General features: G+C 38.9%; 1 protein-coding gene across 3 annotated transcripts in view; it reads right to left on the bottom strand.

Moving 5' to 3' along the window:
- Nucleotides 1-27,005, bottom strand: part of si:ch211-158d24.2 (multiple epidermal growth factor-like domains protein 9) — a 52,910-nt gene that overhangs the window by 4,794 nt on the left and 21,111 nt on the right. For all 3 annotated transcript variants that reach the window (XR_009062802.1, XR_009062803.1, XM_057832439.1), the window contains exons 3-5: nucleotides 19,439-19,578; nucleotides 12,774-12,923; nucleotides 613-882 (exon numbers count right to left, since the gene is read on the bottom strand). Coding sequence is in view for 1 of the 3 variants with exons in the window: in XM_057832439.1 (XP_057688422.1) it covers nucleotides 613-882; nucleotides 12,774-12,923; nucleotides 19,439-19,578 (560 nt within the window). In the remaining 2 variants the exon portion in view is untranslated. The remainder of the gene's footprint in view (nucleotides 1-612; nucleotides 883-12,773; nucleotides 12,924-19,438; nucleotides 19,579-27,005) is intronic.

Below are 27,005 nucleotides of genomic sequence, written 5' to 3'. Positions count from 1 at the left end.
GCTGTCATGCTCATTAATGTTCCTCTCGGGTTCAAATTGATAGGGTTGAACATATGACATATTTATGTTGCTAGAGTCATACTCTGGAAGCCCAGCACGAAACCATGTGACGTTACCTACCTGCGACGTCAACCACAATGGCGACCTACTAGTTAACTAATTTTACAAATTGTATAAAAACGAAAACATCAAGAGGGGTTTCAATATCTAATTATTTCAACTCATAATAACGTTTATCTTTTAAGAACTACAAGTCTTCCTATCCGCAGACTCTGTTAACAATACATCTCAATTAAAGTAACAATAAATTGGGGTGGTATTTAGGAATTTTGAAAAACAATGGATAATGGCTTGGCTAAGGTAAGTGTTCAGTGAGATAGTATTTAATTAGACTATTCCCTCCTAATCCTTAAAAGTTCCTCCAACGCTGTTGCTACTGGTTGTATTGATAAACATGAGCTATCTTCAATGACTCAGGAAACCATTGTCTAGAAATATAGTACATACAATAATGCAACAAGACAAAACAGTAGTAATTTCTCAGTGAATCTTGAAGAAATGTCATATGGGTGAACAATTTAATTTCAGGGCAGATTTATGTTATATACTTACTTTGACGGCTGCAGTTATGAGCCCGGGCATCCCCTGAAAATCCAGGAGCGCAAAGCTGGCACCGGGGCCCAGTGGTGTTGTTAATGCAGCTGAGGCAGTGGCCAGTGTCGGGGTGACAAACCTGGGTGGGACCCTGAGGATCTGCATTCCCACTACAGTCACATGGCACGCAAGCCCCTTGTGCTTTGTGAAATCCAGCGCTGCACTGGTCACACAGTGAGCCAGAATAAGGGTGAAGGCACTGGTCACACACTGGAGAGCCACTGGGATCTGAACAAGAACACACAACAATACCTATTAGGAGGGATTCACAGACCGCCCCCCACCGCATTTTAACATTTTATTACCGCATTTTAACATTTTATTTACATTTAAAATATTCTCAGTCAGGCCAAATCTCAATGTCTCAAGGAGAGTCGAGGCCCACTCCACTGTAAAATTACACTGGGTCTTCATTTATGTCAACTTCAAGGCTCCAGGTATGATTTTTATTAGATTACAACAATGGACCACTAGGTGTCAGTATTGTACTGCTCTGAAGAATGGCAGTGGCCAGACCAAATACAAAGAGGATTTTTCTAAATACAGTGGGGCAAATAAGTATTTAGTCAACCACCAATTGTGCAACTTCTCCTATTTGAAAAGATTTGAGAGGCCTGTAATTGTCAACATGGGTAAACCTCAACCATGAGAGACAGAATGTGAAAAAAAAAAGAAAATCACATTGTTTGATTTTTAAAGAATTTATTTCCAAATTAGAGTGGAAAATAAGTGTTTGGTCACCTACAAACAAGCAAGATTTCTGGCTGTCAAAGAGGTCTACCTTCTTCTAACGAGGCTCCACTCGTTACCTGTATTAATGGCACCTGTTTTAACTCATTATCGGTTTAAAAAACACCTGTCCACAATCTCAGTCAGTCACACTCCAAACTCCACTATGGCCAAGACCAAACAGCTGTCGAAGGACAACAGAGACAAAACTGTAGACCTGCACCAGGCTGGGAAGACTGAATCTGCAATAGGTAAAACGCTTGGTGTAAAGAAATCAACTGTGGGAGCATTTATTAGAAAATGGAAGACATACAAGACCACTGATAATCTCCCTCGATCTGGGGCACTATGCAAGATCTCACCCCGTGGAGTCAAAATGATAACAAGAACGGCGAGCAAAAATCCCAGAACCACACGGGGGGACCTAGTGAATGACCTACAGAGCGCTAGGACCACAGTAACAAAGGCTACTATCAGTAACACAATCCGCCGCCAGGGACTCAAATCCTGCACTGCCAGACGTGTCCCCCTGCTGAAGCCAGTACACGTCCAGGCCCGTCTGCATTTGGATGATCCAGAAGAGGACTGGGAGAATGTGTCATGGTCAGATGAAACCAAAATAGAACTTTTTGGTAGAAACACAGGTTCTCGTGTTTGGAGGAGAAAGAATACTGAATTGCATCCGAAGAACACAATACCCACTGTGAAGCATGGGGGTGGAAACATCATGCTTTGGGGCTGTTTTTCTGCAAAGGGACCAGGATGACTGATCTGTCTAAAGGAAAGAATGAATGGGGCCACGTATCGAGAGATTTTGAGTAAAAATCTCCTTTCATCAGCAAGGGCATTGAAGATGAGACGTGGCTGGGTCTTTCAGCATGATGATGATCCCAAACACACAGCCAGGGCAACAAAGGAGTGGCTTCGTAAGAAGTATTTCAAGGTCCTGGAGTGGCCTAGCCAGTCTCCAGATCTCAACCCCATAGAAAATCTGTGGAGGGAGTTGAAAGTCAGTGTTGCCCAACGACAGCCCCGAAACATCACTGCTCTAGAGGAGAGCTGCGTGGAGGAATGGGCCAAAATACCAGCAACAGTGTGTGAAAAGCTTGTGAAGAGTTACAGAAAACGTTTAGCCTCCGTTATTGCCAACAAAGGGTACATAACAAAGTATTGTGATGAAATGTTGGTATTGACCAAATACTTATTTCCCACCATGATTTGCAAATAAATTCTTTAAAAATCAAACAATGTGATTTTCTGGGGTTTTTTTTCACATTCTGTCTCTCATGAGTGAGGTTTACCCATTTTGACAATTACAGGCCTAATATTTTCAAGTGGGAGAACTTGCACAATTAATGGTTGACTAAATACTTATTTGCCCCACTGTATGTTATGGTCACAGGTTTCCCAGCTGTGTCAACCACAATTTTAGGTTATATGTCTTTTTTCCTCCAACGCAATACATTCATTAGCAGGGAGCTTTGATAAGGGCATTTTGAAACAGTGGTAGTCGTCCCCCGGCCTTGTTATTAAAATGATTAATATATGAATTAGAATCTGCCTCATTATTGCCAGGTTATCTCTTTATGATAATGTGAGGAGCTGCAGCTGTAACACAGTAGTAACAGTAACATTCATTTATTTTAAATCCATAATTTCAATAAATTATGTTTTTGTACACAATGTAGAAGTAAAAATGAGGGAGGAAAAAAAAAATCTTATCATAATTGAATTGTAAGGGGAAAAATGGCTAGAGGAAAACCCTTATCATCCATAAAATTTTAATTGTTGGGACGATCATCCGGATAATTTCAGAAGCTGAGGTGGGCATGACAAAAATTCATGGCCCTCCACTGGAATCTCAACACGATGATTTGCAAGCAATCCATGTGGAATGACTTAGGCAGTGTCCTACACTGGCCTAGATGTTGTTCTATATCTCAAATGATCACATGACTAGGTTGTATTGCAACTGGGCACATGGTGCTGCTGATAAGCTTCTGAAGGTTCAAAGGCAGCTGACCTGCAGTGTTATGTAATGCAAAAGAAACATGAGTAGCGCCACACTGGGCTAAAAGACTTGATGTGCTACTTCAACCACCATTCTTCTGTATTCTATGTTAGGCCACTAGCACACTGGTAACTGAGTAGGCACTGTCTGACACATTATTTAGAAAAACACAGGGAACATTAAAAATGGAGGACACTCTTCAGCAGTAGGTGCAGATATAATCATACATGAGTGATTTAATGTGTGACCCACATTCTGATCTGGAACAGTGTTCCACTTCACCTCTCGGGATATCACTACGGAGATCGTCATTTATGAAAATGACATATTCACAAATCATTTATCGTACAACATTAGGCTAGTGTACTTTACTGTATAATCTCAACTGTGGTTGGCTAGATGACCCATGTTATAGGGGTCAGTTCTTATGTTTGGCCTTAAATCGTCCACAGGCACAACACTGTTAATATGATACCAAATGTCTTTTCACTTCTTCCTATAGCGATGCTGTCTGAAAACAGCCCATCCCCCCCGCAGTCTGTTACTGCCTGAGTGGCGCTGCAATGGCCCAACTGTGCTCATGCTGTCCCAGCTCAGTTCAGCCTGGTTCATGTCCCTTCCCCTCCCTTCCACATTGCAGCACCACTAGCGCGGTCCCCAACAGGCAGAATCCTAACATAACAATCAAAGCGTATCTAAACATGGCTGTTTGAATGCAGGATGAAGCTTGCACGACATGGTTGGCTGGGAATGATTGGCCTAAGAAGGGAAAGGTGATAATATTGAGGCAAAGCTAAAAGATGTGAAAAAGCAAACAAAAACATGAGAAATGATAGAGAACTTTCAATCTCATCATTTTGGAACTTTGGACTAAAAAATGTGGCGTGATGTAAACTCAATGTGACTCAATGAAAACAGCATTGTCATTCACAAATAACCTGGAGTTTAACACTAGAGGAGAATTGCTGTGTGCACAGAGGGTTTCTCACAAAGGTGAGAGGGGAGTGGGTTTTCCCAACAAATTCTCACTAATTAGACCAGAATCACACTGCCTTCCATGCTGTTAATTATCTTTATGACGATGAAAACTGGTGAAAATGAGATTATGTGCGTACTTATTCGAGCCCCACAATATTCTGGTGGACAAATCTTTAGCTTTCAGCCAATGGCAACAGTCAATCAACCCAGAACGCTGCCGAGAAAAACATTTAGGTGCGGTGTTAAACTAGGGCAGACGTAGCCCGGAGCATAAAGGTCACTCAATCCCAATTTACACAATTTTGCTCGTTGACAAATTAAAGCATGATTTCAAGAAGCACAAATCTGAAGAAAAATTTTAAACTCGACTAACCAAGATTAAATGTGTACCTAAGGTTCAGCCAGCTCTATGTAAAGCATGCAACGTTTAATTTATTGAACTAAAATGTAGCATATTTTCCCAACAACATTATATTATTATATTATATTATATTATATTATATTATTATTATATTATTATTATATATTATATTATATGACCCCAACACATCACATGTTGGGGTCATATAATATATGAGTACAAGCACACTTGAGAAAATCTGTAATATAAATTTTTCTTTTGCTAAGAATATCATCACCAGTTATGGGGTGCGTATAATACATGATCACTGTGTAGACATGTGCCGATTAGCGGTTTCAAGGTATACTGTGGTATGAAAACATCAAGGTTTCAAAACCGCAAAATTTTCAGTCATACCGTCCCTAAGGTATTAGCCATTTTTTATGTCCCAAAAATGCATGGAGAATAGGGGTGTGACAAAATATCGAAATGGTGATATATCGTGTTACTTTGTATCCCAAAAGGTTATCGATATGCTCCTGCCAAGAATCGAGATATCGTTTTGAAAACGTGTCAATGTCTAAAAAAAATGAAACAAAAATGGACCAACAAGTTCTTACCAAAATCTTCCACCATAATAGTGTCTCAGTTAACTCTAAGGGCCCAAGTACACCGCATGCGTGATCGTTGCGTTTGCGGTCCGACTCCGGTAAAAAATAGCGCCGGAGCCAATCCGTTCCCATTATATCCTATTGTTCAACGTATACCGGCCGCGTCAGTGCTCCGGCTTGACTGCGAACCACCTCCGGCGTGCCGCATGCCTGCCGCATGGTATAGGCTATTTTCTATTTTTGCCGGACACGCATCTGGCAAAATGGGCGGAGCTGGGCCTGGACGTAACAACCCAGGTGCCTAATCACGGTTTAAACACCAGCGAACATGGATGATGAGCGCTTCATCATGGAGGTGGAAACCCACAAAATCATTTATGATGCAGCAATCCTTTCTATAAGGACAATATAAAAAAGGAAGCTGCAAGGTGTCCTATTATGTGTGTTTTTCTGTCCTGATCTCATCATGATGCAGTCATGTCTGTCTCTTAATTCCAGATTAACTAAAATATCAATATGCAAAGAAAATATGTGCTCTCTCTCTGCTTCTCTGATGAGTATAGACTCCGTGTGTTTTTCGTTGTTTTAAATGGCACATTATCGCGCGCGATCACGCGAGAGCTCACGGGGGGGACGAGGTTGGCGGACCGCAGCCGTGCAGCAGCCGGTATGATTTGCCTGTTTTTGACGGACTGCGTGGCACGCAGGCAACACTGAACCGGACCGCAAACGCAACGATCACGCATGCGGTGTACTTGGGCCTTTAGGCTGCATTGACGGTGCTCGACGCCCAATCTATTTAGATTGGGAACGTTCGCTCATTCGAAACCAGCACATTCACAGTCATTCTGTCCAATTTTCAGGGCATTTACAGGTCACTGTTCATTTTAGGGCATTTACAGGTCATTTTTTGTTGAGTTTGAGTCACAGCCTATTCATTTGGGTGACTCCCAGGTCATTTCCTGTTCTGTAACTCAAAATAAACAGGAAGAGACCCATAAAATACCCTAAAATCAACAGGTAGTAACTGAAAATGAACAGGTAAATGACCTTAAACGGCCCAAAATTACCTTATTGCCTGGCATTGGCTGCCACTCCGGCCATAGACGTTCAATCTGTTTGAACTGGGAGGGTGGCAGCGAACGTCTACTAATGATAAACTCATTCCAATTCACAGCAGAAGCTTGTTTTTCTGTTTATTAGTTGTTTGTAGAATATCCTAGAATGATTTCCTGACCAATGTATCGATAATCGTTGTATCGTCAGATCATTGTTATCGTGAGCTTTGTATCGCAAATCGTATCGTATCGTGAGGTACCAAGAGGTTCCCACTCCTAATGGAGAAATCCCCCGCTTGCAGCTGTAAGGCTCAACCCTCTCTGGAAATCGCTGGTGTGGAAATACTTCGGCTACAGAAAAGTTATAGGCGGCCGCGGCTTAGAGGAGAATGGCCAATCGACATGTAAAACATGTTTGCGGAGGGTGGCTGGCTTGCGAGGACGCAATACCTCCAATATGATTTCGCATTTATACAAAATTAAAGGTTACTAAACACAGTCATGAACGTTTCCCCACCAACTACGAGAGTTAACTCCAGCGTAGGGCTGAAGGATTTTGCAAAACCTTACATTGCGACTTTTTTGGGGTTCGCGATATATTGCGATATACTATATTGCAAAATTAAAACTAAGTTTTTGTTTTAGTGCATTGCATTCAATATTTCATTAGATTGTTTTCCCTGAATTTCCCCCTAATTTTTTTCTCATTTATCTTTGTATTCTTATTTTTTCTTGTTTATTTTATAGTCTTTAAACAATTTAAAACATATTTTTTGTTAAAAAATGTTATATTAGGTTCTATAATTTTTTATTGTAGCATTATAAATTTAAGGTGTTTTAATTCACTTTAATTGTATTTATTTTAGGGCTGTCAAACGATTAAAATTTTTAATCGAGTTAATTTCAGCTTAAAAATTAATTGATCGTAATTAATCACAATTCAAACCATCTATATAATATGCCATATTTTTTTGTAAATTATTGTTGGAATGGAAGGATAAGACACAACATGGATATATATATATTCAACATGTGGTACATAAGGACTGTATTTGTTTATTACAACAATAAATCAACAAGATGGCATTAACATTATTAACATTCTGTTAAAGCGATCCATGGATAGAAAGACTTGTAGTTCTTAAAAGAAAAATGTTAGTACAAGTTATAGAAATTTTATATTAAAACCCCTCTCAATGTTTTCGTTTTAATAAAACTTGTAAAATTTTCAATCAAAAAATAAACTAGTAGCCCGCCATTGTTGATGTCAATAATTACTTACACAATGCTCCTGGGTGCTGAAGCCTATAAAATCAGTCGCACCCAAGCGCCAGCAGAGGGCAGCAAAACTCCGCAAAACACAATTAACAAGTGGGCCTTTCACTCTACTGTCATTTAAATCTGTCTGAGCTGGGCAAGTGCGTTAATTGCGTCAAATATTTTAACATGATTAATTTAAATAATTAATTACCGCCTGTTAACGCTATAATTTTGACAGCCCTAGTTTATTTATTTAGTTATTATTCATTTATTTAAGAACTGAAAGTGCAAAAAATTTGCAAAATCGCAATATATGATTGTATTCATATAATACCGTTTAATCCAGGTGAAGGGGGTTTATCTGTGAATCACGAAGAATGCTGTATACAGAAAGGATACAGAAAGCCATGTCTCTGCACATGTCCTGGTTTTATGAAGCAAGGCAAAAGTAAAAAAAATAAATAAATAAATAAATAATCGCACATCTTGTGATAGGACTATTGCACATGCGTGCATCGTGATGGCGATAGTCAAACGATATACCGTGTATCACAAAAGTGAGTACGCCCCTTGCATTTCTGCAGATATTTAAGTGTAACTTTTCATGGGACAACACTGACCAAATTACACTTTGACACAATGAAAAGTAGTCTGTGTGCAGCTTATATAATAAGAGTTAATTTATTTTCCCCTCAAAATATAGCCATTAATATCTAAACCCCTGGCAACAAAAGTGAGTACACCCCTTAGAAACTACATCCCTAATTGTCCAAATTGAGTACTGCTTGTCATTTTCCCTCCAAAATGTCATGTGACTCGTTAGTGTTACAAGGTCCAGGTGTGCATAGAGAGCAGATGTGTTCAAATTTGTAGTGCTGCTCTCACACCCTCTCATACTGGTCACTGAAAGTTCCAACATGGCACCACACGGCAAATAACTCTGAGGATCTTAAAAGATGTATTGTTGCGCGACACGAAGATGGCCAAGGCTACAAGAACACCCTGAAACTGAACTGCAACACAGTGGCTAATATCATCCAGCGTTTTAAAAGAGCAGGGTCCACTCAGAACAGGCCTCGTGTTGGTCGTCCAAAGAAGCTGAGCGCACGTGCTGAGCGTCACATCCAAATGCTTTCTTTGAAAGATCGTCGCAGGAGTGGTGTCAGCATTGCTGCAGAGATTGAAGAGGTGGGGGGGTCAGCCTGTTAGTGCTCAGACCATACGCCGCGCTCTACATCAAATTAGTGTGCATGGCTGTCACCCCAGGAGGAAGCCTCTTTTGAAGATGGTACACAAGAAAGCCCGCAAACAGTTTGCTGAAGACATGTCAACAAAGCACGTGGATTACTGGAACCATGTCCTATGGTCTGATAAGACTAAGATTAATTTGTTTGGTTCCGATGGTCTCAAGCATGTGTGGCGGCGACCAGGTGAGGAGTACAAAGATAAGTGTGTCATGCCTACAGTCAAGCATGGTGGTGGGAATGTCATGGTCTGGTGCTGCAGGTGTTGGAGAGTTACATTCCATTGAGGGAAACATGAACTCCAACATGTATTGTGAAATACTGCAGCAGAGCATGATCCCTCCCTCCAGAAACTGGATCGCAGGGCAGTGTTCCAGCATGACAATGACCCCAAACACACCTCCAAGATGACCACTGCTTTACTGAAGAGGCTGAGGGTAAAGGTGATGGACTGGCCAAGTATGTCTCCAGACTTGAACCTAATAGAACATATTTGGGGATCCTCAAGCGGAAGGTGGAGGTGCGCAAAGTCTCAAATATCCGGCAGCTCCGCAACGTCGTCATGGAGGAGTGGAAGAGCATTCCAGTGGCAACCTGTGAAACTCTGGTCAACTCCATGCCCAGGAGAATAAAGGCAATTCTGGATAATAGTGGTGGCCACACAAAATATTGACAGTTGACATGTTGTATGTTAATATTGACAACTTTCACTAAGGGGTGTACTCAGTTTTGTTGCAAAGGGTTAAGATATTATTGGCTATATTGAAAAGTGTCAAAGTGTCATTTTGTCAGGGTTGTCCCATGAAAAGATATACCTAAATATCTGCAGAAATGCGAGGAGTGTACTCACTTTTGTGATACACTGTATTGTGCAGGCCTACTCCAGCGTGTTTAGTGTGTCTAGCGGTGGAAAAACGTGGGTTCTTTTGGCTCTGGCAACTGTGTTGAGAAAAAGTGTGTGTATAATGTAAACATGATACGAGTGCTTTATATGGAAAATAATTCAGTTATTTTTGTTCTGATGGTTATAATGTTGAACTGGGCTGTGAGTTTGGGGTCACCAAAAGGACTGCATTTATTTTAATTTTATTTAGAATGTATTTTTACTTAATTTTAACATTATACTTATGTTCCAATTTGCTTATATGTTTTGAAAAATAATAATCCTCTTTAATGGAAAAGTTTTTTTTTTTTCTTTTTTTAAACCCAGATACTGTATCTCTAACACATTTTAGAGCTGTAATCGCAATACCATGATACTTTGAAACCGTGATATTTGGCTTAAGGTTATCATACCGTAAGAATATCATACCAGCACATGCCTAGTACTGTGTCAGCAAAGTTAAGAAAATCCGTTATACTGTAAACCTGTAGATGGTTGACCATAGCTAGGGCTTGTGGAAAAATGTGTAATTTCATTCCAATAAGGTATGCAACATCAAATTACATGATTGTTATTTTATCAATTATTTCATAGTTACAGAAATAATAATGTATCAATAAATCAAGGATGTGTAGCTTTGAGGGAACAGCCTAAAATTAAAATAAAAAACTTAATGTGGCTTAATCTACTCATGCCTACCTCAACCTTTGAAAATATCACAATGATCACAACAAGTTATGAGTTTTATGGAGTAAACAATCACTTCCTAGCATTAGGAGGCTCAGAAATTTTAGCACTCAGCATGAAATGCGAGTTACATATCAGGTAAAAATAAAACAAAAAACACAACAACAACAAAAAATTTGTGTCTGCCTCACCCAGTACAAGACAGCGGGAGATTTAAATTAGCAATGAGGTTACATTGTTCCTGTGGCTAAAAAAAATCTCTTTTTGTGGGAGACATACAGTCCTCCTAAATTGTTTGCAACCACGAACAAAAAATCCCATCATTGCCTCTTCCATCTATATGCAAGTTTACCATGACATGAGTAAGGAATCTGATTTTCTGAGATGCCATGGGGAAAAAAAAAAAAACATTTAACAGGCAAAATGGCAAAGAATCACCGCAGAGCTCTCATCATGATGTGCAGTAGCTGTGCACTTGTTCACCCATCCTCCCGCTCTAGTGAAGATCAGAGCAAAGCAGGTTTGCATGTGTGGGTGTGTGCGCGTGCATGCATATGTGTGTGAGAGAGAACGAAAGCTCTATTGGTCTGCAATGATGTGCTGAGTAAATAGATAAAAAATGCAGCTGGAGTGGACACAGTGCATGACAGTAACAGAACAAAACTAGTTAGATGTTAATCTTTGTGAACTCAGCAAATGATTCCTGTGTTAATCGCTATTTAGTAATTGGAATCAAAATGCCAACACAAGGCGCACGGTGATGCAGTCTAAAACGTCCATGAAATCCAAAATATATCGAAGCGTGTGTTGTGATATTTTCAGATGTTGAAGTGGAAATACATTTTGGTGACGATTGATTACTTTTTTTTTTTTACATGGTTGAGTGACATTCACATGCATACCTCAGAGCTATTATGACTAGGGATGTTCCAAACACACATTTTTGGACCCCAATCTGAGTTTGAGTCACCAGATTTTGATTATCTGCTGATACCGAGTCTGGATCAGATTGGTAAAGTATTAAGGAAAAGGGGAAAAAAACATTCAAATGGAAAATACATCTATACTGCAGAGATGAACACTCTTGCCTGATGCTATCTTAGCATTAGCTTCCAGCGAGAGCTACCAGAACATTCAGATGACGTTTACTTCCGCTTCTGCTGTTTCTGCTTGTTTTGTTATGTTGTGTAGTGTAAAACATCAAGATTTTTAATTCTTTTGGAAATATCATTGTAGATCTGAAATATTTACTGTAATTTTCAGACTATAAGTCGCCCCTGACTATAGGCCGCAGCTGTCCTCACTGTATCATGGGATATATACACCAAAAGATATTAACCGGTGAGACTTTATTTGACAGAGGAATCATAAGACTGTCATAAGACCAAATGAACCTCATTCATTGCTTCAAAAAGCTTCATTTGGCCATCACTTCTCCCTTGGGGGAGAAAGTCAACCTCTGCTGCCACCTGCTGTCAACACTGTTATTGTCCAACATGCTTCGTAGCATGCAATGGAGCGCTACAGATGTAAATTACAATCCAAATCCATGTTCTGTGCTAATTATTTCTTCAGTTACTGTTCTAGTTTCATTAATTGATAGTTATGGTATTTAGTAACACTTTATTTGACAGAGGTGCCATAAGACTGTAAAAAACATCATAACTATGACATAACACTACCATGAACATTAATGATTGTTTATGACAGATTCCCTTTTGTGCCATCCGGCAAATTATATCACTATTTTTTTTTTTTTTTTAAAATATTTTTAAATCGTATCACTTTGAATGAATGGGGGAAAAAAAGATCCTAGCTGGACATAAACAGAGTTAGCTAGTGACATAATTTGCCGGATAACACTAAATGACAACTGTCATAAGCATTCATTAATGCCCATGATAGTGTTATGGCAGTCTTATGACGCCACTGTCAAATAAAGTGTTACCTATTAACCCAAATTAATCAACAAATATGCCACACTGGACTATAAGCCCCAGGATTCAAAATGAGGGGGAAAAAAAGCGGCTTATAGTCCAAAAATTACTGTAGTTGCTTTGTAGCCCTATAATTTCAAAATGAAAATACACACATTTAAAAAAAAAACAGATAGTTTTCACCCGATTCCAATCCTCTGAAAAATTTGTGATTGGGTCTGGGGAAAGCCTTGTTATGACTTTAATTTCGGATGGCAACAGAAGGTGGTATTGGACAAAAATGGCGAGATGGATGAAAAGCTTTGCTTTGTAAACGTAACAATGAGGATTCAAATCAACCAGCAAGTGTGTGTGTCTATGTGTAGCCAGAGAATCACTTACCAGCGTGACAGGTGCCAGTGGAGGAAGAGTTGGAGCAGGGGCATAGAACACAGGCTTCAGTCAAGGCAGTGCCACGACTGCGGTAATGATCTGGCTTACACTCCTCGCAATTTGACCCCTGGGTATTGCCCTCACAGTTCAGACACACACCTGAGGAAAGTATGTTCATAAAATCTTTATTTTTTTTACAGAGTAAGGTGAAACACCCATAAAGCAAGAACGTAGCATGATTAAAAAAAAAGACATACCAGCAAAAATCACTGTCCTCATACAGGTTTACATACATACATCATAGGCATAAATTTATTCCCAAAGTGGGATGATTATAAATCATACGGTAAATTTCATCTAGTATTTCTGGCGCAGGAATTCAAATTATTTTTCATAATTTGATCCCACTAGTCATATACGTATACAACATATATCGGACATAGATGCTGAATTATAAAAGACGTGCATTTATCTAAAACACTTAATAGGAGGATGGACATTTTTGAGCGTCTTTCAATTTGACTCCTATTCTCGCATGATTGTATGCCAACACACAAAACAACGTTCATCAAGGCATGGCTGAATGAATTAACTGGCCAACACAGTGCCCTAATCTCAACTTCATCAAACACCTTCCGGGATGAACGAGAACTCTCTCTGTCAGTGGAATACTAACAGACAACAAGAGAGGAAAAATATCTTTAAGTTAAAAACCCACGATCATTTGCTTGGTGAAAAATTTATGAATCAGTTTTTAGCTATAAAAGCGGCGAATGTGAGTTAGCAAGCAAGTAAATGTATGATGAACAGCTTTCCCCATCCTTTGATCGAAATGCCCCTGTTTACTAGGTTAATGCAGTATGGATGCAGAAAAATGTTAACTTAGCTTTAGTGTTTTTATTTGAGTGCACTGTATTGTTTCCTCTTAGAGAGGCCAGGATCAGTCTTTAGGAGAACCATAAAACCTTAGTTAATCCACAGTACTGTGAACACAGAGTCCAAGTGAGGCCTTAGAAGTCCATCTGCTCACGCATAATAGCAACAAGACATATGGCTACTAAACTCCCCCCTCATCACCCCACTATCACATCCATTACCATGGACCCCTTCACCTTTCGTCCTTCAAGCGACTAAAAGCTTGGCTGCTGAAAGGTGAGCAGAGATCTTCCTGAAGAGGATCAACTTGAACTAAACTAATTTCACATGAAACAAATTGTTGGTTTCATGACATGCGAGATTTCTTTGACGAGACTGCTCTGTTCCTTGCTGTGTCCTGTAGATTAGTGTCAACCTTTTTTAAGTCATGGCACACTTTTTTCATTAAAAGAATCCCAAGGCACGCAACCAGCAAAAAATGTAAAAATTAATCTCTGTTGACTATATCAGCAATATAAAGTCGTATACTGAATAGGAATCAAAAAACACAAAGAAAACACATTTTATAATCGTATTTTTACTCACGCAGTGTGACACCTGGGATTCTGTACTCGAGAAGACATCAGTGCTTTCCCCTTGAAAGTTAATCACGCTATGTTCAGTTCTTTACATTCTAGCGTAAATCCCAATGAAAGATAGCTTTTGCTTATTGCATTACACCAGAATCTCAGAGAGCTTCCTTTTGCCCGCCATTCAATTAATTTTGTCTAGTTCTGAGTTAACATTTTTCCTTTTTAAAAACCTTTACCATCACTGTTACCGTTACAGTTTCGCTAGCTAGCCGCTACCGCTAGCCCCAATGCCACTCTTATCTCTACAGTACCTACTGAAACGCAAGAGTATTCCATAATTACCGACCACTGGACAACACAGACACCAGATTTTGTGCATTTGCGGATTCAATTTTCAAAAACATTTTTACATCAATTAGGGTGAAAATGGCTAATTTTCCACAGCAAACCAGACAACACACCATGGCACAGTGGTTGAAAAACACTGCTATAGATGAATGTTATACTACTTTTGTCCACAGTACTAATTCCTTTAGTCAGACCAACCATACTGGTAAAGAACTGTCAATCCACAAAGGGACTGGATACTGATCACCATTCAGTATACAGATGCTCTTGTTAAAAGCACAATTCTCCACATCAGGATCTCTTTCCAGAAAACATGCTAAATAATACCATTACCAACTCAAGACAAAGAATGTAAATGAGAAACTACAAAACATTGACGACACCGTGCTAAGTGGGAAAACTGAGCAGTTTAGCAGTTTTGTTCTAAATGAAGCAATGTTAGACTGAAGTGAGGGTGAAAATAGTAAAAAAGGCAAGCTGCTAATACACTGATTGACCTTAAACACCCCAAGCTGTCTTTTGTGTCTTAATCCTCTTGTTCACTCATAGGTTAAAAGACAGATCTTGAGATCGACATACTGTACAATAGTGTCTCTGTCAAAAGAACCCACTTTGGATGCTTCTGGTGAGGATAAATTTATATTTGTGTGTATAGTTCACTTTCACTATTCAAAGAGGCTATAGACCTGCCACAATAAGCAGAAATGTGTAAATAGTTTAATTAGCAATGGTTTCTTTTATTTTTTTAATACACCACAAAGTGCTCTCGGTCATGCCGTAATTGCAATGATATCGTGCGGTAACCTTTTCTTCCTGTGAGCATATTCGGAAGGGTTCCCTTCTGCTTGTGCGTGATCTTGTAGTTAGACTCTTCGTAATAAACCTTGGAAGAAGAAGGGTGCCTTAAAGGGTATTACAACACCTGGGGAAATGCTAATATTCCATCATTTATCCATAAACGCATGCCTTTTGGATTCATTTAATGCCACTTCGTGTAATTACACACATCGCAACACCAAGAAAATGATAGATATTTGGATCGATTGTCAAGCTAAAACGATCGCCACCCGAGATCCCGGAAATCTAGCATATTGTGTGCGTGACGTCACAACAAGGAAACAACCGGCTCAGTGCTTAGTACTGAATGGCGGCGATGCTGGCGGACAATTTTGTTTCTAGTTGCAGCGACGAATCCGACGTAACGAACGTTCTTCTAATGGTGACGAGGAGAGTTATGAACCTTTCTTTGGTGTTTTGGGTTATCAATTTGAGCCCAAACGAAAGCCAATGCAGCCTAATGAAAGGATCATTGAGGGGAGCAATCACACTGATGAAACACCGGCAAGAGATCGTGTGGGAAACACCGAAAGGTTTGTTTTGCATTTCATTTTGTGAAGCTCATACACCGTGACCGCAAAATAAAGTAATGTATAGAATAATTATCATTTATTGTGCTATCATAGGTTTTCGCTCTGCCCACACACACAAATATGAATGAGATTAGAGGATTTTTTTCTATATATTTTACGAGCGATAATTTATACATGTGTCCAGTCCTATATCCAATGCGTGATATGTTTTTTTATCATAAAAGTAATCACTCTAGCCATTTCCCTCCTTTGCTTTGCCTGGGACGGTGGGGTGGTCTCCTCAGAGCCAGTCATCGTCCTCTTTCTTGATATCTCGGGACATTTAGGTGGCTACGCGTGTATGGTGGGCACCGCATCTGCTTTCAGCAGCAATGTCTTAGCAAAACCTGATTTCATTTGTCCATAGTATGAACAGACCCTACTCACCTACGTCACAAAATGACGTGTCGCTGTATCCGGCCGCAATATTGTCCGTCATTTTTTAGCCCTATTCTCAATGTTTTCAATTAGTCGTGCAATTTATAGAGCAATTCATGGAATCCCCGGTGTTATGATTATCTGACGCTGTAAACTCATTGGATGCGTTGCATAAAAGGCGTTATGTGGAAAAGCTTCAGTTTATCCATTGGCCAGATCCATATTTGATGCCTAAATCGATGTTTTTCGACCTGCTGTCTTCGCCGTCTCTGCCTGACATCTGCTACCCTGATATTTACAACTATCTTGTCCACACAAAATCAGCCTATTTTCAAGAAAGTTTGAAAAATTTAAGAGCTTGGAGGCTTATAAATACTTCGTTGCTGGTTGGGTGAAACAGGTCCTCGTCCACGAAAATTCGGCAGGAATCTATCTTGTGCTCGGGAAGGTGAGTTACGAAATTTTCAATTCAAAATCTTTTGTTCTTGCTAACATCCACTGTCAAGTCCAATGTATTTCATGTTATTTGTCAAAGGAGCTAGGGCTTTTAATGTTTATATGGTTTAGCGATAGCACTCTCACTATATACCAGAGGTTGCGCTAGACATTTTCGTTGTCTGTCATTTTGACTGACAGGGTCATAAAAATCCGGTCATAGTCTATTTTTACCGGTCACTTAAATTTTTAAAATGATAATGATGACATATTCAATAGTATTTAGTTTTCATTCATTTTTAATTAATATTGTAACGCTTGCTTGGCGGCGAAAAATTAGACACGGGAGTCGTGGTATTTTTCTCCCTTTTTACTCTGCTTACCGCCAACAACTCCGCCCCCAAAGAAAAAGAGGCAACGATATAGACCCCAATCACCAACGTCACACAATGATCTTAATTGTGGTTGTCAGCTCAAAATCTTCTAAATATATATTAAATGCATCTTACCAGATATAAAATGACTACTACATAGTCTGTGGTGATCGTTTGGTGCCCAGATTTCTTGTCGAATTACAGCAGTCCATCTCGCTCTCATCCTCCCGGGTCTCTCAGAATACGGTAGAACTTCAAGTCTCTCCGTCTATCTTTTCTGTTACAGCAACCAACCGCCACACACGCCTTCACCATTTTGATGATTAATATTAACGAGCAGAAAAACACGCCGTAATAGGAGGCATGTACGTAGCGGTAATGTGTAAACATGAACAGCTGACACACAATATGGCGGCTCCAGTCAGGGGGCGGAGTTGTGGCGTCATGTGATTGGGCGGTAATCTTGTCCATCAATTGGATGACGCGCTGGCGCACCGGGTGCACCAATAAGAACCTCGCGTTGATGTGTCAATCACGGTGCCGCCGCCAGACCCCGGTGACGCTACAATATTCTGACAGAAGAGCCAACGACGTCATGCATTAAGAGAGACAATAGCTAATTAATATGCTAACTCGCCACCCTGTGGTCTGGGGTGTGAAATTTCAACCTGTCAAAATGACGGACGGACGTCAGTTTTTTCCGTCACCGTTTTAAAAAACCGGTCAACGACGGAAAATATCCGGTTAACGCGACCCCTGCTATATACATATATAATATGTAATAAATATGAAGTGCGATAGCACTACTCCAGATTGTCCCTAGTTGAATTTATTTTTTGGCTTTTGACCTCAATAGTGAAATTGTAAATTAATTGTATGACAACTGTCTTATTATCCCCTTATAATTATATATTTTCAGGTAGTTCATTCACAACGTCTGAGTGTATGTTGTCGGCGATTAGCCTAGCAATGATCTTAATTGTGGTTGTGGTCAGCCCAAAACCCTCTAAATATATATTAAATATATATTAAATGCATCTTACCAGATATAAAATGACTACTACATAATCTGTGGTAATCGTTTGGAGCCCAGTTTTCTCGTCGAATTGCAGCAGTCCATCTCGCTCTCCTCTCCGGGTGTCTCGGAATACGGTAGAACTTCAAGTCTGTCCATCTATCTTCTCTGTTATTGCAACCGACCGCCACACACGCCTTCACCATTTTGATTATTAATGTTAACGAGCAGAATAACACGCCATAATAGGAGGAATTTACGTAGCGGTAATGTGTCAACACGACAAGTTGATGGACAATATGGCGCGGGGGCGTGGTTGTGACGTCATGTGAGTAGGGTCTATAGCTTTCAGGTGGAAAATGCGCACCACACAAAACCGTGCCGGAGGGTGGGTCTGCAAAATTAGCCCTCTTAGCACGGACGAACTTTACTCATTGTCTGCGTAGTCCAGCTCTTTTTCTCGCGTTTGGGAACTCATGGGTACTACAATGCGACAAATGGCTATTTGTACACCACATAGCATGACAGGTTTGAACAATTTTAGCGATTTTTTGATAAAACACAAACGCAACTCTCTCATCGATAAACAACGATGGCACCTGCCTCGACCTTTCGTTTCCTTGTTGTGACGTCCCCGCCCCATACGGCTGTTTCCGGAATACTTTTGGAAATGTTCGTAATTTTCGATCTATTTTCGGTAATTCCTCATGAATGTGATTTTTTTGTTGTTGTTAACTTTATTAATATTTGTTATCTTGCCACATAACGGTTCTATTGATATCTCACAGCTCCTTAGTATTATAATACCCTTTAAGCAGAGCTCAAACTAAACAATTGTAGCCCGATTATGGCCTCACCAGACACATTGTGGAGAAACGTTGAATGGCCTCGTCGACACCTCTAGTTTGAAGTTACTGATCACCTGGTGTGGTATGACATTTACAGACTGCCGATTTGGCGTCCATTCAAAGAACGCCTCCAGACCATGACACAAGAAAATCTGGTGTGTCATATTTTTTGCTCGTCTCGCCATTTCAACATGTCTTATGTGCGTCTACGAATTGTGCTCATTATTGAGCAAAATTTAAATCCATGATACGTGTGCTTTCATCTCTCTTTTTCCTCTGAGTGTTGATGCCAGTAGATTGTTGTGCAAATGGACCAGGACCTGCACTTGTGTCCCATGGTCCTGCAAGCCCAAAACTCCTCCCCCTACCGATAGAGGATAAACTTTGCAACATATTTCCATTATCATCAAAAGACATACCTGACTGTGGATGGCAGTAGTTGGTATGATTGTGACACTGGCAGGGCTGGCATCCTGTGCTGCTGAAGTGGAAGAAGCCTGGGTGGCACTCGTCACATTTGGGTCCATACACTCCTGCCTTGCATACACAAATCCCTGAGCTGTAAAAGGTGTAGGCAAGATACAATTATTTTAACACAGTACAAACATAAGAATTATGGTAACAACACAACACATACATACACTAGACATGTGCCGATTACTGGTTTCAAAGTATACCGTGAAATTTCTGTCATACCGTCCCTACAATAGCTATTTTTTAATGTTCCAAAAATGGAGGGAGAAGTCACTCGCTTACAGTTGCAAGGCTCAACCCTCCCCCACCGGTTGTTGCTCAGTATCAGTGAGTCAGCTGTGCTACACGATGGCTGGAGTAGGTGAAACTCCTGAACTTTTTCCCCCATTGAAGAAAACGAAATCGCTGGTATGGGAATACTTCAGCAACATAAAAGTTACAGGCAGCCACGGCTTAGAGGAGGGGAGCCAACCGACATGTAAAACATGTTTGCGGAGGGTGGCTCCCGAGGAGGCAATACTTTCAATTAGGCCTGAACGATATTGGAAAAAACTATTGTTGCGATTTTTTGGGGGGTTTGCGATATATTGCGATATTACATTGCGATATTAAAAAAAATTTACATATATTTTTTTTAAAAGAAATTTTCACTTGATGACTTGAATAGCTGTTTGGAAAGACTTTGGATGACTCACCATCACCACAGTGTACAGTGTTCCCTCGTTTTTCGCGGTTAATGGGGACCAGAACCCGCCGCGATAAGTGAAACACCGCAAAGTAGCGCACCCCCTCATTTTTTTTTTTTTTTGTGTGTGTTTTTTGTGCTCAGTGTATTTATTCAGATTTAGCATTGGAAAGACATGTTTTTCTCACTTTTCCCCCCAAAATGATTTAAAAATTGTATATAAAATGGTTTTTAAGCACTTCATATGTCAAAATTATGATCAGTTTTAAACATAACTGTCCAACCAAATCATTTTTGAACAAGAATAAAGTACTGTAGTAGATAAATGCTTGGCTTTATTAAATGCTTCTGTTTATCTACCTTAGCTGTGACGGTTGGAGTGACATGTAGAAATTTCAAACTCCTCATGAGCACTTCTGGCATTTATATGTCTCCTACGTCTCCACACACACACACATTCATTCCAGCGCGGCTTCCTTGCAGAAACTGTTTAACAAGTTAAACGATGATTGACAGATGCCCGTGTGAAGTCTGCTTCTTTGGCCAGATCAAAGCCATTGTTAACTTTAATAAGCAAGGGCCGCAGTGACTGAGAGGAACAAAGGGCTGGAAGAGGGAGGGTGTGAGGCTGTGCGCAGAGTATAAAGCAAGGCGTATATGGATTTAAAAAAAAAATTTTTTTTAAACTATCGCACGTGCTTGCGATGGGACTATCGCGCACGCGCACATCGCGATGGCGATGTTTAAACGATATATCGTTCAGGCTTACTTCCAATATGATTTCGCATTTATACAAAATTAAAGGTTAGTAAACACTGTCAAGAACGTTTCCCACTGGTTATGAGAGTTAACTCCAGCGTGTTTAGTGTGTCTAGCGGTGGTAAAACGTGATCTTTTTTTCTCTCTGGCAACTGCCTGTGTTGAGAAAGAGTATGTGTATAATGTAAACATGTTACGAGTCATACACATGTGCTTTTTATGGAAAATAATTCAACTACTTTTGTTCTGATGGTAATAATGTTGAGCTGTGGGTTTAGGCTCACCTAAAGGACTGCATTTATTGTAATTTTATTTAGAATATTTCTTTTTAAATTTTTTTTTTTTTAAATTAACATTACACTTATGTTCCAATTTGCTACTATATTTTGAAATATAAAAAACCTGTTCAATGGAAAAAAGTTGTTTTTTTTTAACCCAGATATTTCAAAGTAACACATTTTAGGGCTGAAATTGCAATACTGTAAAACCATGGTATCTTGGTTTAAGGTTAGCATACCGTCAGAATCTCATACCGGCACATGCCTACACTCATAATCATGGCAAAAAAAGCAGACCCCCCCCTTTTTCTTTAGTTTATCCTTTAACTGATTAATTTTATTCTTATTTGGATAAATATATGTTTTATTCAAAGGCTAATGTTTAGCCTTTTTCATATATATATATATATATATATATATATATATATATATATATATATATATATATATATATATATATTTTAAATGTTTTATTCAAAGGCTAATGTTTAGCCTTTTTCATATATATACATATTTTTTTATAACTAAAATCCCTTGTGTTCTTCGGGATGTATTTTTTATTTTGCATTACCATGAAAGACAAAAGATAATAATGTAGGACTGTCGCCCAACCAGAACGCAAAACATTTCACCCTTACTTGGATTTACTTTCTCATTCAAATAACGTAACACTGACTGGTAGCATATTTTCAGATCTCAAGCAACATTTATGACAAACCTAACCATCATGTAGGAAAAGCATGTTGGAAAGTAGTGATTCTTAACCAGATAATCACCTGCATCTATTCTATAAGTATATTTACTACAACACCCTGTCTTGTTTGTTGTCATAATACTTGTGAAACTACAGTCAGAGCCAGGCAACTCCAATTAGATGTCCTCTTGTTACTGTAAACACATTGTCAACTGGAGGGCACGGTTTTAACAACTTCATGCATGTTCATAGACCAGCAACTATTCAAGTTTCATGATCACACTTTATTTTTAAAAATGACAATAATAATTGTAGGTTGCGGATTCAAGTAAATACAGGAGGCTCCAGTTAAAATAAATTTTGAATGACAAATGAGCGTCATCCCTCCAATTGCTACCTCATTCAAAGTAATCTCCAACAAGAACAAACACAATGCCAAGTCAAGCATGATACACCCTCCAACTCAGACAATGTACTCAAAAACATTAATTACAGACAATGACTTCAAAACAATGGAAGTAAATCACAAGTGACTGGAAGCGATTTCTCTGAGCATGTGCATGGGTCCACATACAAATGGGGCTTTGTGTAACAACTGCACTTAATGCAAATGATGAGGCCGGCGGTGATGCTTAGTGGGGCGTGGGCAATGCTGAAGACAAGGCTGGGAAGAACATACACGTACAGCAGATGTCTCCAGATCATTCAGAAGAAAGTGGGGAAATAGAAAGTAAACAGTGTTTCTAAAGGTCACATGCAAGGCAAATAGAAATGTTAATGTGTCATATGCTGTGGTAACCAAGTTAAAAACCTCTATGTAACCTTGCATCAGAAATGTACAATGTAAGACAGTGGTGTGGTAGGAATAGAGTATCTGTTAAATGTTCACCAAAGGTCCACTGCATACGATGCAACGACACCAAATTATAGAGAGACGGCATATTATTGCATTGCTTGCCTCTCCTTGGTATTTTTTATTTTGAAGTTTGTATTGTCTGCCAGTTGTGTTTTTACAATTTGTTCGTTCATTTTCAAATTTATTTACATTATTTACTTCTGTTATTTAGTGTATCAAACCTTTCAACGGTTGGATTGCATTAATAAATTTTCATTCGTTTGGAATTTGCAGCAGAGGGATGCACTACCAACATCTTCAAAGCAGATTTTTTTTCTGCTTACTGTACTCCCTTGGTATGCTATTTTATTATGAAAACAAGTTATCGTTTAGCCAATTTAATCAAGTATTCAGAATTTGCTTCTCTCAATTCAACCTGGCAGCCACCCTTGCTTATTAAATTTCGATTGTTCAACTTATGTTGTCTGCTTTAGGCTCCATGGTCCGGCACCTTCAACTGCCAAACATTTTATTTAAAAAAATAATATAAGGAAGATGATGAAGATTAGATGCATTTGTAAATTTTGTAGTGAGTGATAAACTTAAATGTCAATAATTGTCTCTCGTACCTTTGATTAGCAGTCTTTGTATCTCCTTATTTCTTTTGGTATTTTTCATCAACCATAATTCACTGACTGTAATAGCACGCAAGTCTAAACGTTGAGTGTAATAGCACACAAGCCTAACCATTAGGGCTGCAGCTATTGAATATATTAGTAGTTGATTAATCTATGGACTAGTTAGTTGAATAATCGGATAAGGAACATAAAACATTAAAATACGAGAGCTGAGCCTCAAACGGTATTAAAAAAAATAATAAATGAGGATCTAAGTACAACAAAAGAAAAAGTGGCTAACTTACATAGCAAAAGTCTGCTAGCTTAAATGCTATAAAATGCTAACATTTGTTTTTTACAGTGCTCTTAACAAATGGTTCAAACACATATTCCCACAAAAAAAGGCTAAATATACTTAAACTAAATTACAAATGCATTAAAAAAACAGCTCAAACCAAAACTTAGCTTATGTTGGTCTTAACAGGGAGCAGTTGGATTCAGCCATGTGAAATGAGTTATATCATATTCACTGTTGCCACTAGAGGGCAGTGTACCCATCCAAGTCAATAAAGCTAAATGCAAACACTTTCACAACAAACCATTACAATGCCACTTTAATTAAACGAATACTCGAAGCAGCAAAATTTAATTTGAATCTTTTTCTAATCGAACTACAGAAGTTAATTGATTAATAGTTGCAGCACTACTATCCATCATGGTATACTAGTGTTTTCCAAGTTTGTGCAGATTGGAGATAAAGTGATTCACGTCAGTCAAACAATAAGCAGTTGTATTGGCTAACGTGGCTAAGGTCACACGGCCTGAGCCATTATAAGAGAAGTCAGTTTTTTGTTCCAAGAAAGTGTGATAAGGTCATCATTACTCGATCAGGTAGTCTTGACCAGGGCAGCTAATGTAGACATTTCCTGTTATGTACAAGTCCAGATGTCTCATGTTATTACCAAGTAAAGCCAAGTGTTCGGGTGGTCTATGTCATATTGTTTTTGTGCTTGCTTGTTGTACCCTAAACAAAAAAAAAAAATTTTTTTTTTTTTTTTTTACTATGGAAAATGTCCAGGTTTAAAATGTCAAATAAAATTTTTAATTTCTAAAATTTAACATGGTGTTTCCCTTACCTGGATACGCTATACCCAATATTAGGCCAATACTTTTAACATGTGTTCGTGTAATGACGAGTAGCAGAAGTTTAATCCCCAGTTTGAGTTAAATTTTATGTATAAAAATTAGGGCTGTCAAACGATTAAAATTTTTAATCGAGTTAATTACAGCTTAAAAATTAATTAATCGTAATTAATCGCAATTAATCGCAATTCAAACCATCTATAAAATATGCCATATTTTTCTGTAAATTATTGTTGGAATGGAAAGATAAGACACAAGATGGATATATACATTCAACATACGGTACATAAGTACTGTATTTGTTTATTATAACAATAAATCAACAAGATGGCATTAACATTATTAACATTCTGTTAAAGCGATCCATGGATAGAAAGACTTGTAGTTCTTAATAGAAAAATGTTGTACAAGTTAGAGAAATTCTATATTAAAACCCCTCTTAATGTTTTCGTTGTAATAAAATTTGTAAAATTTTCAATTAAAAAAATGAACTAGTAGCCCGCCATTGTTGAGGTCAATAATTACTTACTCAATGCTCATGAATGCCTATAAAATCAGTCGCACCCAAGGGCCAGCAGAGGGCGGCAAAACTCCATAAAACACAACAAGTGAGCGTTTCAATGTGTACTGTTATTTAAAACTGTGAGCGGGGCATCTGCATTAATTGCGTCAAATATTTTAACGTGATTAATTTAAAAAATTAATTAACGCCCGTTAACGCGATAATTTTGACAGCCCTAATAAAAATTAAAAAGCAATCTATGAATAAAGTTAAATATTCTATTTAAAAAAATGTATAAAAAGCAATCTATGAATAAAGTTGAATATTCTACAGCATTTTTGCCTCTCTGTTTAGTCTCACCCTTATTTAATACATGACTCAAATGTCTTATCTGTATAGTATATAAAAAAAAACAAAAAAAAAAACATTGGCAGATTATGTGTGGTATGACGGCAATGACGCACTATGATGTAGTTCCTACTTCCCCTTTTCAACAAATCACTGGGAGTGGCAAAACTTTTATAGATGGGTTTGAGAAAGGGGCTAGTTTCTCCACATTTGGCAGCACACAGTACTTTTGCTGACCAGTATCAACAACTAATCTGACAAGAACACATGTTCAGACAGTGGAAAGACACTTGCAAACAAATGGCTTTACATGGCAGAATCTACCCAGAAATGGCATCCAGCATTTTAAATTTGTTTCTTCTCTTTTGCATGTCGCTGTAAATTAGATGAATTAAAATAAAATAATTACATAAGAATGACCCTTTTTTATGATAGTTTCTTAATATAAAACAACACAAAGCACAAAGCCACACTTCTATGGGTTGATCTTAAATGACAGTATTTGTAAGCTGCAAGTATTATTGAAAAACCAATGTCTATCTGCAGTTTGCCACCCAGATTACACTAAAATGGAATATTGTGGATTACAAAACTGATAAACCTGTGCATGACTAAGCATGCAGTGGACGGCGTACCTTGCCATGGTTGTTAGTCAGTATTGAATCAGAATGATCTGTTTGCAAACATTCTATCTCTATGGTGAAGAAATATTAGGTTTAATTACCTAGGGATTGCTCAAAATGAACAGAAAGTACACTCAGTTGACAATATACTGTAAACAAAGGACTATGGAGTTTACACCACAAAGTCAGCTCCGCGTATGCAGGGCGATCATGTTCACTGCACATCATTTTCCTGATGCAAGGAATGTGCGAACAAAAAACCCAATCACTTACCACGTTAATCTATCTATCTGCATCTGCTGAGAACAAAAGCATGCATTTAAAACTCATACATTGTTAGGGCCACTGCCCCTCCCCCCTGAGAGCTGGCCCACCTTGGCAGGTGTTTTTATCTGATTGCAGGTTGAACGTCAGACGGGGCGTGGAGCGGCCACAGGTGCCGACAATGACATTCTGCCACCTAGTCGCCCGATCAACAAGTCTGTTTCCTATGTCAGTTACATCTCGCATTCTTTATTGTTTATCTGATCCCTGGCACACGACTTCTTTGTTCTCGCCCCAGGTCCTGCTTTTGCGTGCTTCTCTTCGGATTCTATGGCTTCTACCTTCCCGAGCTACATCGCTTCACACCGGTTCAACTACCCCGAGCGGAGAGCTTCGTCTTGTCACTAATAAATTGTTTTGTTCATCATCACATTTTGCTTGAGTCTGCTCAGAGACAGTCTCCATTCCGCGAATCCTAACAGTCATTAGAAAACACAAAAACCTCAATAAAAAACGGATATTTGTTTGCCCCAGAACAAAGCATATTTCCCACTGCATGTGGGAAACAGTTGGCTGAAATACATACACACAGACACACACAGTATATATTTTTTTCTCATGGCGACATTATCTACAGTATGTACACACTATCACAACGATAAATTCATTGTGAAATCTTTTTTTTTTTTTTTTTCCCCCCCCTTTCTGCAATAAGACCCGTGGCTGTTGAAAATTGCTCCACCCATCATTGGACTTTACAGTGT

Source organism: Corythoichthys intestinalis, chromosome 3, assembly GCF_030265065.1.
Source record: "Corythoichthys intestinalis isolate RoL2023-P3 chromosome 3, ASM3026506v1, whole genome shotgun sequence".
NCBI lineage: Eukaryota > Metazoa > Chordata > Actinopteri > Syngnathiformes > Syngnathidae > Corythoichthys > Corythoichthys intestinalis.
The sequence above is the reverse complement of the archived record's forward strand: the minus strand, read 5'-3'. Positions and strand labels throughout refer to the sequence as shown.